At 57.9% G+C, this 11570-nt stretch overlaps 1 protein-coding gene across 3 annotated transcripts; it reads left to right on the top strand.

Annotated features, from left to right (window-relative positions):
* The first annotated feature begins 913 nt into the window (after positions 1–913).
* On the top strand, positions 914–9340 carry NYAP1 (neuronal tyrosine phosphorylated phosphoinositide-3-kinase adaptor 1). Of its 3 annotated transcripts, none has more exons than XM_032459703.1 (7): positions 914–1047; positions 2280–2431; positions 3922–4277; positions 4718–6229; positions 7118–7333; positions 7544–7653; positions 8155–9340. In XM_032459703.1, exons 2-7 carry the CDS (start codon positions 2364–2366, stop codon positions 8410–8412), a joined length of 2520 nt encoding a protein of 839 aa, XP_032315594.1. In that variant the 5' UTR covers positions 914–1047; positions 2280–2363; the 3' UTR covers positions 8413–9340. The 3 variants fall into 3 exon arrangements, with proteins under 3 accessions (XP_032315594.1, XP_032315592.1, XP_032315593.1); XM_032459701.1 differs by having other exon boundaries at positions 7115–7333; XM_032459702.1 differs by lacking the exon at positions 914–1047 and having other exon boundaries at positions 1164–2431; positions 7115–7333.
* The last annotated feature ends 2230 nt before the right edge of the window (positions 9341–11570 follow it).

Raw genomic sequence — 11570 nt, 5'->3', positions numbered from 1 at the left:
ACTCACTCAGACGCTCAACTTCAACTTGGACTCCTCCTTGTCTACGGGACATTGTTGGTCTCTGTGGAAATGTTTGTTGAATTAATAAATAAAAGTTTATTCACATGGGAAAGGACTGTTATGTATTTTTATGTGTTACGTCTCCCAAGGGTATTTATAATAGCCTTTTAATGTATGGGGCCCTTTACGACTTATAAAGCTCTTTGCATTCATTATTTCGCCGAGTCAAAGGTTACTTGAGACCGCAGGGGCAGACAGGCAAGAGATTTTGAGCCTAGGCGGTGAAACAAGGTCTGAACGCCTGAGAGGCTGCAGGAATAGGCGACGAGCACCAAGCGAGCCAGCTCCTGTTCCCTCCCCGTACCTGGGGGGCGGCTGGAAGACGGGGCAAGGCCAAGGGAGCACGCCCCCTGCTGGACAAAGACGCGGATGGTTCGGCTCCCCACTCTCGGAGCCCCTCGGCCCGGAAACAGGCCCCCCCTGCCGGCCTCGCCGCCTCACTGCATCCCGGGCTCCGCAGCCGCAGCCTCGCCCCGGCCGGACGCGGGGTGCGCACCCGGGGAGCGCCTGGTGCACGGGGTACGCGCGTGGGTGCAGGCCCCGGGCCGCCGCTGGAGGGCGCCGCTGCGCGCCGCGTCCCGCTTCGCTCCGCCGGGGCCTTGGACATCGAACCCAGCACGGCCCGACCGGGCAAGGGCGAGGGAAGGCGAGGAGCGGACGCCCCAAAGCCGGGGCGGGCTGGCGCGGGGTCCCCCGCGCCCCACGACCTTTCTCCGAGTTCCCCCGCGGACACCGCTGGCCCCGTGCCCCAACCCCCCCCACCCCAGCCTAGCGGCCTTGCGCTGCGCGGCCGCTCCCGCTCCGTCCTTGGAGGGTGTGGAAGGGTGGGTTTGGGGCCGGGGGCGGGTCTGGGGGCGGACCCGGAGGCGGGGCTGTCTCTGCGGCAGGGCCCTGCTCGGCTCCCCCCGGTCTCTCTCTGTCTCTCGTCCTCCCTCCTCCTGCTCCGGGCGGAGCCCGGCATGGGGGGGCCGGCGCCCGGCAGGCCAGGTACGGTGATGTAGAAACTGGGGAGGCTTGGTGCGGGGAGGTGGGATGGGGGACAAGGGGTAGGGAGGATCGGCGGGGCGAGAGACGGAGAAACCCAGGATAGCAGGACAAGGGGAAGGGGAGGGGTGCCCGGGAACCTGGGGCTCTTGGATGGAGAAGGGGATGAAGCCGGCCAGGTTTGGAACAAACAGGGAAGGGAGAGGACGGCAGTGAGGAGGGGCGCCTAGGAAGAGAGGTGAGGCTGAAGGCGCAAAGGAGAGTGTTTGGGAGAAGGGAAACCAGAGCAGGTATGGAGGCCGACGCTCGGAAGGTAGCTAAGGGGCCAGACTGGAGACCCCGGGGTGGGCTGGAGGGGCGGGGACTGGGAGAGGGAAGCCAGGAGCCTCCCAGATCCTGGAAGAGGAAGGTGATTTGGGCCATCAGCGAGGGAGGCGGAGACCATCGCTGAGGGGCCAGGGTGCAGGAACAGGGGTGGACCAGAGCCCGGGCCCAGGCGAAGGACTGGAGAAGGGGACGGCAGGGAATGGATGAGTGGTCTTGTAGGTGCCTGACTCAGAGTGCCCCCACCCTTTCTCCAGCATCCCTGCCTTGCCCTCATGACACCCCCCAGCCTCAGGCCCCAAGAGGGGGTAGGGTGTCTGACTGTCTCCCCCTTCCCCAGTGGGGTGCAGTGTAGGCGAGTAGGCCCCGGCATAACTCCTTGTCTATAGGTACGTCCAGTTCGGTGCAGTTGATCTGTGTGCGTCTGGAGGTCTGTGTGTGCTGTGGGTGTGTCAGGGTGTTTATGTCTGTGTGTCTGGCTGTTCCTAGGTTGTGTTTACCTATGCCACTCTGCGTATCTGGTCCTCTGCTTGTAGACACGAATCTGTGGCCTGGTGGTTTGTGTGTCTGAATGTGTGTGTGTGTGGCTGTGGGGTTGCTGTGCGTTTGTGGGGACTGTATGGGGAATCAGGATGTATTTACAGAACGGGAGTCTGTGTGGATCTGATCTCTCAAGTGTGTGTATCCGTGGCTCTGAACACCTTTGTCAGGGTGTGTGACTCTGTGTATACACGTCCGTTTATGTCTGTCTGTCTGTGGGGCCTGGAGGCGGTATTGGGTTTTCTGTGCCTCCGTTTTCCTCTCTCTGAGGATCCGAGTCACGTCTCTGCTCCTTTCTCTCTCTCATTCATTCCTGGCCCCCACCCACCCCACATCTTTCTTTTTTTCCTTTCCACCCCCCCCCCACCAAGTGGATCCGGGACCCAGGGAGGGCCGCCCCCCGGGCCTGGTGGTGCTGAGCAGGGCCCCTCAGCCCCCACCTCCTGCCCCACGACATGAACCTCCTCTACCGAAAAACCAAGCTGGAGTGGCGGCAGCACAAGGAAGAGGAGGCCAAGAGGAGGTAAGGCTGCAGTCCCTGATTGCCCCCTTGCCGGTCTCACCTCTGAATCCCCCTGGCTGGGCCACATCCCTCTGCCCTTCCTGGGTCCAACAGCCTGGTCATCAGTCTGATCTGAGTCTGTGCTCAGTACAGAATTGCTGGAATTGCACACGCTCTGTCCCTGCCCTGCTTCTGGCTCCTGACTCTAGCCCCTGCCCTGGTCTCTTAGGGGGCTTCCAGCTCAGAGGCACCCTCTTGGCTCTTTCCCATCACCAGAGGCCCAAGTCACTCCTAACTGACTCACCTCTGGCCTGTGAGCTTCTCCTCTCTGTCAGTGTGGGGCTGACTCCTGGTTCCCCTGTCACCTGACCTTGGAAGAGGCAGGTCCTGCTGCCCTCATGGTCCAGGGATGGGATCATTTGAGGGGCCCCATTTGGCCCTCTCCCAGTGACAGAGCTGTGTATGTGTGGTGGGGGCCATGCAGGCTGAGCCCTGCAGAAGAGCCAGGGCTGGGGACCCCTCCCTGCTTGCCCCCTCTCTTTGCCCTCCCAGGGACCAGGGGCCTGGCCTCTCCTGTCTTGCTCCCTTCTCTTCTTCACTCCCAATGATGGCACAGCTTCTTGGGAGCCTGAGTCAGAGCCACCTCCCTGCTCCCTTCTCCCTCCTCAAAACTGTGGAGTTTAATTCTTGTTGTTAATTAGATTAATCAGAGCTATCACTGCAGTGATCTCTCCCTAATGAAGGGTTAGTAGACAGGGCCTTAATGAGAGCCCACCCCACAGCAGCTCTCCCCTCTTCCCTGCCAGCTGCCCCCCTTCACTCACACAGATGCTCAGGGACAGTGAAAAGGGATGGGGGTAAGCCTTAGAGGGGGAGGTGACAGAGAGCGGACAGCACCGAGGAAAAGGGAGAGAGAAAGAGAGACAGAGAGGGAGAGAATAGGAAAGAAAGAAAGAGAGAGAGGACAGGAGGAAAAAGAATCAGCCAGGAGAGGCTGCTCTGATGATGCGGCGGTCCAGCCCCGGTCTGGGAAGGGAGGCGCGGCATGGTGTGGGAGGGCAGGCCGCAGCAGCCAGACATGAGGTGAGGCCAGAGGCCAGAGGCCAGGTGTGGGCCAGCATGAGAGTGACAAGGAGCAGGGCTGCGGTGCCAGGTGCACATGCCAGGCTGGGCTGTGCTGCCTGGGTTTGCGTCTCTGTGTACGAAGCTGGCTACACGTGTGTGTGCCGGAGATGCCCAGGCTGGGATTGGCCAGCTCCAGGGATGCTCCCTTACACACAGGCTCACCCCTTCTCCCATCCCTGCCCTCAATTTCCTTGCCTTTTTTAAAGCCTATGGATTCAACCTGAAGGAGCAGGGCACTGGTCCTTCAGGCTCCCCTGCAACCCCACCCTGAGCCCTCTTCATCCTCCCGAGGAGGCCACAGGGTTGCAAACCCCTCTTGGGGTGGAGGAGCGGGAGGCTTAGGCCAGAGGCCCCACCTCTGCTCCATCAGGGCCTTCTCTCCCCAGCTCCAGTAAGGAGGTGGCTCCCTCAGGCCCGGCAGGGCCCGGGGCTGGCCCTGGGCCCGGGGTCCGTGTGCGGGACATCGCCTCGCTGCGCCGCTCTCTCAGGATGGGCTTCATGACGATGCCCGCCTCCCAGGAGCATACCCCCCACCCCTGCCGCAGCGCCATGGCCCCACGCTCCCTCTCCTGCCACTCAGTGGGCAGCATGGACAGTGTGGGGGGTGGGCCTGGGGGGGGCGGGGGAGGCCTCACAGAGGACAGCGGCCCCCGAAGACCCCCGGCCAAGCCCCGGAGACACCCCAGCACCAAGCTGAGCATGGCGGGGTCGGGGGCAGAGACGCCCCCCAGCAAGAAAGCAGGTGAGATACCGGCACCCCTCCCCCGGGAAGCTGGGAGGATCCATTCCGGGCCAGGGGAGGCCTGCCGGGAGGGTTCATTCAGGGAAGATCCAAGGAAGTGGAAGGTTCCATTCTCAGGGGCGGGGGGGGGGGGGCTCCTTTTTTGGAAGGGCCTGAGATAAACCATTCAAGGGGAAGCTCCTTGAAAAGTTCATTCTTGGAAAAGGGGTGGCCTTGGAGGGCCTTGAGGGTGGGAGGGAACTTAGGGTGGGAGCTGCAGATTCTAGGCAGTTCATCAGAAGGACTGACAGCTGCAGGTAGGAAGAGAACCTACTGTGGCTGTAAGTTGAGGGATGTGGGGAAAATGAAGAGGCAGATGAGTCAAGAGGTCACAATGGGTCTCCCCATTTCCATCCCTGACTAAGAGCCTCGTTTCTTTTTCTCTTTCCCATCCTGCTCAGGCTCACAGAAGCCAACCCCAGAGGGCCGAGAGTCCAGCCGGAAGGTTCCTCCACAGAAGCCCAGGCGAAGTCCCAACACCCAGCTCTCTGTCTCCTTAGATGAGTCCTGTCCCCCAACCCCCTCTCCTCGAGGGGGGAACCTGCCCCTTCAGCGCCTCAGTAGGGGGTCCTGTGTAGCTGGGGACCCTGAGGTGACAGCCCAGGAAGAAGAGCCCGTGTACATTGAGATGGTGGGGGATGTCTTCAGGGGAGGAGGGCGAAGTGGAGGGGGCCTGACCGGGCCCCCTCTTGGGGGTGGGGGCCCAACCCCTCCAGCTGGCGCCGACTCGGACTCAGAAGAGAGTGAGGCCATATATGAGGAGATGAAGTACCCGCTGCCTGAGGAGGCAGGGGAAGGCCGGGCCAATGGGGGCCCTCCATTGACGACAACCTCCATGCCACACCAGCCTCACGCCCTTCAGCCCCACACCCACCGCCGGCCAGCTTCAGCCCTTCCAAGCCGGAGGGATGGGACGCCCACCAAGACCACTCCTTGTGAAATCCCCCCGCCCTTCCCCAACCTCCTCCAGCACCGTCCTCCGCTCCTGGCCTTCCCCCAAGCCAAGTCTGCTTCCCGAACCCCTGGCGATGGGGTCTCGAGGCTACCGGTCCTCTGCCACTCCAAGGAGCCAGCTGGCTCCACCCCAGCTCCCCAAGTGCCTGCCCGGGAGCGGGAGACGCCTCCCCCACCACCACCGCCTCCCGCTGCCAACCTGCTGCTGCTGGGACCCTCGGGCCGAGCCCGGAGCCACTCGACACCATTGCCGCCCCAGGGCTCTGGCCAGCCCCGGGGGGAGCGGGAGCTCCCCAATTCCCACAGCATGATCTGCCCCAAGGCAGCAGGGGCGCCGGCAGCCCCTCCTGCCCCGGCTGCCTTGCTTCCCGGCCCCCCCAAGGACAAGGCTGTGTCTTACACCATGGTGTACTCAGCTGTCAAGGTGACCACGCACTCCGTCCTGCCAGCTGGTCCGCCCCTGGGGGAGTCAAAGACCGAGAAAGAGATCTCAGTCCTCCATGGGATGCTGTGCACCAGCTCCAGGCCGCCGGTGCCCGGGAAATCCAGCCCCCACAGCGGGGCCATGGGTGCAGCAGCTGGGGTTCTCCACCATCGCGCCTGCCTGGCCTCCCCTCACAGCCTTCCGGACCCAACTGCAGGCCCCCTGACCCCACTCTGGACCTACCCAGCTGCAGCAGCTGGGCTCAAGAGACCCCCTGCCTACGAGAGCCTTAAGGCTGGGGGGGTGCTGAATAAGGGCTGTGGAATGGGGGCTCCATCCCCCATGGTCAAGATCCAGCTTCAAGAGCAAGGGACCGATGGGGGGGCCTTTGCCAGCATCTCCTGTGCCCACGTCATCGCCAGTGCAGGGACACCGGAGGAGGAAGAAGAGGAGATGGGTGCCACAACATTTGGGGCAGGCTGGGCTCTGCAGAGGAAGGTCCTGTATGGAGGGAGGAAGGCAAAAGAGCTGGACAGTGAGTGAGGAGGAGGGAACAGGGAGGGGAACCAGGGATGTCCGTGATGATTTGGGGGAGGTGTTGAAGGGGTTATTTGGAAGTCATAGCCCATTGTCCTGAATTGGGAACTTTTCTGGGAGACCAGAGGGTGGGGGCATGTGGCAGACTGATGGGATGCGGTCCCCATGTGTGTGCTGGAGGGGCAGGAAGATCTGGGATTGGGAGGGTAGTAGAATCTGGCCCCAAGAGAAGCCTTCTCCTCCTGCCCTGTCCCGCTCTACTCCCTGCTCCTCCCTTCGCTGGGCTGCAGGGGTGTGTGTTTGTGAGTGTGTGCACACTAGGAGCTAAACACAGCTGCCTCCCAGCTGTTACCATGGCAACCCATCCAGACAGGAGGGAGAGGAGAGGGAGGCCCCTACCGTTGCTTAGCAACGCAATGCTCTGCCAGGCCTACTCTCTGAGATGAGCTTAGTTCACATGCAGCCCTTCCCCCGATACCCCCCCCCCCCGCCTCAACTTCCCAGCTCAGGATTTGGGATTCTCCCTCTCCTGGGAAACAGTGCCCCAGGTCTCTGTGTCAAAGGATGTTCATTCTGGCCCTATCTGGGACTGGAGAGCTCTGAAGTTAAAGATGGGGTCAGGCAGACCCCTCTGAACAGGGAAAAGGGGTTGGTAGCAGTAAATGTCGATGATTCTCAGCCCAGGGGTGGTGCCAGGCCTGGAGTCCCTCCTGTGTGTATATATGTTGGGGGAGGGTGAAGCAGGGGCCCTCCCTCCCCAGGCGTGACCTACAACTGGGCAGTTACTTCTCCTGGCCCACCCAAGCCACTGTGTGTATAGCTGGGGGGACAGCAAGACCCTTCTTGCTATATAGGCTCTGAGCTCTCCTTGTCATCACCCCAGCAGAGGTTGAGGACGGTGCCCGGGCCTGGAATGGCAGTGCCGAGGGTCCCGGCAAGGTGGATCGTGAGGACAGAGGCCCTATGGCATCAGGGATCCCAGTGAGGAGCCAGGGGGCAGAGGGCCTGCTGGCCAGGATCCACCACGCAGCGGACCGAGGAGGGAGCCGCACGGCGCTACCCATACCCTGCCAGACCTTCCCTGCCTGCCACCGCAACGGAGGTGACACTCTGCAAACACCGGCACACAGATAGGGCAGGCTGGGGGGAACCTCCCAGGGTCCGCGTCCTGGGCCTAACATCCTAATACTACATTTCCATCCCTTTCCTCCTCTGATGTGTCAGAGGGCAGCGGGGCAGTCTGTCCTCGGGGACCTGGGGGAGGGGAGCCTGGAGACCCCTTACCCTCTCACACCTCATTCTTCTGCCTCAGACTTCACGGGAGGCTACCGCCTGGGGCGCTCCGCCTCCACCTCCGGAGTCCGGCAGGCCGCGCTCCACACCTCCCGGCCCTGCAGCCAGCCCAGGGATGCCCCGAGCCAGGTGAGGACGGAGACGGGGTTGGGCTTTTTAATCTGTGAAGGAGCTGCAGGGAAAAGGAGGCCCGGGTGTGGGAAGAAAGGCAAGAGGTCAGGCTGGGGCCTGGCACAAACTAATAGGGACCGCTGGAGAGTGAGGGGGTGGGGGAAAGCCTGGGAAGAGGCTGCTTAAGACGCGCAGCCAGACAGGCCCGCCACCGGCTCTACGTGCGCCTGTGTGTGCTTAGAAAAAAGACATCCACTCTGGATGGAAAAATGCATCCCACTAGGAAGACAATTTTCAAGACACCCTTTGCTCAGGGTGAGACAGGCCCCGCCTAGCACCAGGGTGCAGGGAGAGAGGACAGAGGCCTTGGGGGCAAGAGACGACTTGTTTCTGGGCGACGCATTTGTCTCGGCGGTGGGAACAGGGCCGGGTGACTCTGAGGTCCTTGACCCCCCCTTATTCCTTCCTCCGCCCCGCCCCGCGCCGCGTCGGGGCTGGCGGCGGGAGGAAGGGGCACAGACCCACCCTGCGCTGCCGCTGCCGCTGCCCCTGCCGCCCCCGCCGCCCCGCGAGCGCGACGGCAAGCTGCTGGAGGTGATCGAGCGCAAGCGCTGCGTGTGCAAGGAGATCAAGGCGCGCCACCGCCCCGACCGCGGCCTCTGCAAGCAGGAGAGCATGCCCATCCTCCCCAGCTGGCGGCGAGGGCCCGAGCCCCGCAAGTCCGGCACCCCGCCCTGCCGCCGGCAGCACACCGTCCTCTGGGACACTGCCATCTGAGGAGGGCGGGAGGCCGGGGCACCGGCCGGGGGGCGGGGCGGGGCGAGGCGGGGCAGAGGTGACCGGCCCTCCCGGAAACTTGCCTTGAAAGAGGGACGCTTGAAGGACCAGGTGAGAGCGAGCCAGGGAGAACCCCTGCCCTCCACCCTAACCCCCGAGACGGGAGTCTGCCGGGCCCACTGGGCTTGGGGCGCCAAGCAGCAACCCCCAGGAATTTGGGGGAGGGTTTGCTCAAGGTTGGGAGTGAGGCCCTCGGCTGCTCTCCCCACTGAGCGAAGTAGATCCCTCCTCTGGAGAGGGCGAAGGCCAAGCTGGAGATCAGCACGCGGGAGGAGGGAAGGGCTAGGGAGGAAGAAGGGGGGAGGGTCAGTGACGGACAGGGACTAGAGAGTGAGAGGTAGAGGGGCCCTTTTAGAGAGTGGGGGATGGGGGAGGTGGTATTTATTTTGTTATTTATTTTAGTCCGGAGGGCAATTCTGGGCCCTTCTGGCCTACTCCTGAACAGGGAGTGGGGAATCGCAGGCAAGTAAAGGGAATCAAGTTGGTACTCACTCTCCCCAATGCCTAAAGGCCCCACTATCCATGCCCCGCCTAAAGCTGGGGACTGGTCTGCAAGGCGGGGTGGAACAGGAGACCGGAGAGGCCCTGGTGAGCTGAGGGCCAGAGGACTCATTTGCAGTATTTACAAGGTGCCAGTATTTGGTAGTGAGCCTGGCCTGCTCTGAAACAGGCATCTTACTTAGCTGGGGAGGGTGAGGGACTAGCACCAGGGATGGGCGGGATGATTGGGAAGGAGGGAAATTTTAGCGGGTGGGGGGCGGGCAGGGTATTTATTTAAATTTAAAAAAACACACAGAAGAGATGTCAGGAACTTTTTTTTTAAATTCCTTTCTTTTCAGAATAATATATTAAAAGACTAACGATCCTAGAACCGGCTTCTTCTATTTCAGTGTGCTCCGTCTTTCTTACACCTGTTTCGTTTTCCCTCTCGCCCTGGCTTGGTGGGAGTTGGAGGTTGTGCAGGGAGGGTTACTATGGCAAGTGACAGGGAGAGGTGGAGTTGGAGGTAAGTCTTTGGGAATGCCACCAGGAAGTCACCCAGCAAGCATTTACTGAGCATCTGATGTATGCATGGCCATGCGCCGATGCAGAAGGAAGATTCAGACTGAAGCCTGTCCTCAATCAGCTTATAGTCTATTCAGGTAGATGAGATACCTGAGCCGACACTGGACAGTGCTCCAGGAGTAAGAGAGGGAGAGGGCTGGACTCATCCGACAAGGCTTCCTGGACAGTGAGCCTCAAAGACAGGTAAGGTTTGGAGGAGCAGGGGTGGGAGGGAAAGTTCCCAGATCACAGTATGATTATCCGCGGGGATGGGGTCAGGGCAGCAACTGTGTTTAAATAATGCAGAGGGCAGTGAGTCAACCTTGATGAAGTTGGTTCAGAAAGATGGGCCTCAAAGCAAGATGCTGGTCCTCAGGAAGGAATCCAGGGAGGAGGATAAAAAGAGTGTCTCGGAGAATGGAAGGCAAGGGACAGTTTGCAAGATGCAGCTGAAAGAAAACATCCTCCGGATGGGGATGAAGGAGCCAAATGGGGCATCTGCGAAGCCCAAGTTTGGAGCTCATATGATTGAGGAAATGATCACCTTGACAAAGCCTGGAACTTGGGGTTGAGCAGGACTTTGAGGGAAGACTGTGGAATTTGAAGCAATGGTGAATATTCAGGTTGAAAGATTTGCTGCCAGCTAGACCAGAGATTCAAAAATGGATGATACCAGAGATGTTTTTAAGAGGTATGAAGAATTTTTTTAAAGCTTTAATAGTTTTGTATTTATTTTCATTCATATTAGAAACATTATAATCAGCACATCAGACTATTTGTAGTTTCACAGCTGTCATTGCACAAGAGAAGGCTAAATTTATTTTTAATGAGTTGATTTAAAGAGAAATAGGAAACAAATAAATAATAGTACAGGTGGTATACAGAATATGAAAAATTATGACAGTGGTATGAGAATTTTTGAAATTTAGGAAACAAGTTAGACAGAAAATGTTGATGGTTTGGGAGAGAAGACAAGACTATGGACATTACAAGTCATCAACACAAAAATGGTACTCAAGGCCAAGACTGAGCTCCAAAAGAGAAGGTGTGGACAGAGATCACACTTATTGGGGTGATCATTTCACAATATATACATATAGCAAATCATTATGTTGTACACCTACAATGTTATATGTCAGTTATATCTCAGTTACAAAAACTTACACCCCAGTAAGTTTAGTTAACATCCATCATCACAAATAGTTACAGTTTTTTTCTGGTGATAAGGACTTTTAAGATCTACTCTCTTTGCAACTTTCAAATGTACAATACAGTATTGTTAACTGTAGTCACCATGCTGTACATTATGTCCCCAGGACTTAATTATCTCATAACTGGAAGTTTGGACCTTTTCACTACCTTCATCCATCCCCCCCCCCCCCAACCTCAGACAGCCACCAATCTGTTCTTATCTTTGAGTTTGGTTTTCTTTTTTTTTTTTTTTTCCTTGATTCCACATATTAGTGAGATCATACAGTATTTGTGTTTCTCTGACTTATTTCACTTAGCATTATGCTTTCAAGTTCCATCCATGTTGTTGAAAAGTAACAGGATTTCCAGCAGCTTTTTAATGATTAGTTAAAAAATTAATGGAAGGAAATATCTCATTTACAAGAGTGAAAAGTAAAATATCTAGGAGTAACTTTAACAAGAAATGTACATGACCTATATTTGATCAGTCAATAAAACTGAAGTCCTCTGAGTGATTCAACCAAAGAAGACTTGAATAAACAGAGTAATAACTAGTTCTTTGATAAGAAGACAATAAAAGATGTAAGTTTTCCCTAAATCCATAAAATTCAATGCAGTCAGTCTCTAAATCCCAAAAGGATAATTTGGGAAACTTGACAAAATAACTCAGAAGTTCACCAAGAATGAAAATGAGAAAAACCAGAACACTCTGAAACAGATGAGTAAACAGGGAGACCTGGCTACCAAATACTGTAGGTTGAAATAAAAGCATAGTGAGCTGGGATTGGCACAGGACTGGCACGGTCCTCAGAACCGAGTCCAGAAATAGTGGCAAACGCACATGGAAATTTAGCACCTATATG

The sequence above is a fragment of the Camelus ferus genome, chromosome 18 (genome assembly GCF_009834535.1).
Source record: "Camelus ferus isolate YT-003-E chromosome 18, BCGSAC_Cfer_1.0, whole genome shotgun sequence".
NCBI lineage: Eukaryota > Metazoa > Chordata > Mammalia > Artiodactyla > Camelidae > Camelus > Camelus ferus.
Note: the sequence above shows the minus strand (reverse complement) of the source record. Positions and strands in the feature narration are given on the sequence as shown.

Coding starts and splice junctions, on each gene's coding strand:
- NYAP1 (XM_032459701.1), top strand. CDS start 2,364: ATGAACCTCCTCTACCGAAAAACCAAGCTGGAGTGGCGGCAGCACAAG. Junction 2,432..3,921: donor GAAGAGGAGGCCAAGAGGAG/GTAAGGCTGCAG, acceptor TTCTCTCCCCAG/CTCCAGTAAGGAGGTGGCTC. Junction 4,278..4,717: donor GCCCCCCAGCAAGAAAGCAG/GTGAGATACCGG, acceptor CATCCTGCTCAG/GCTCACAGAAGCCAACCCCA.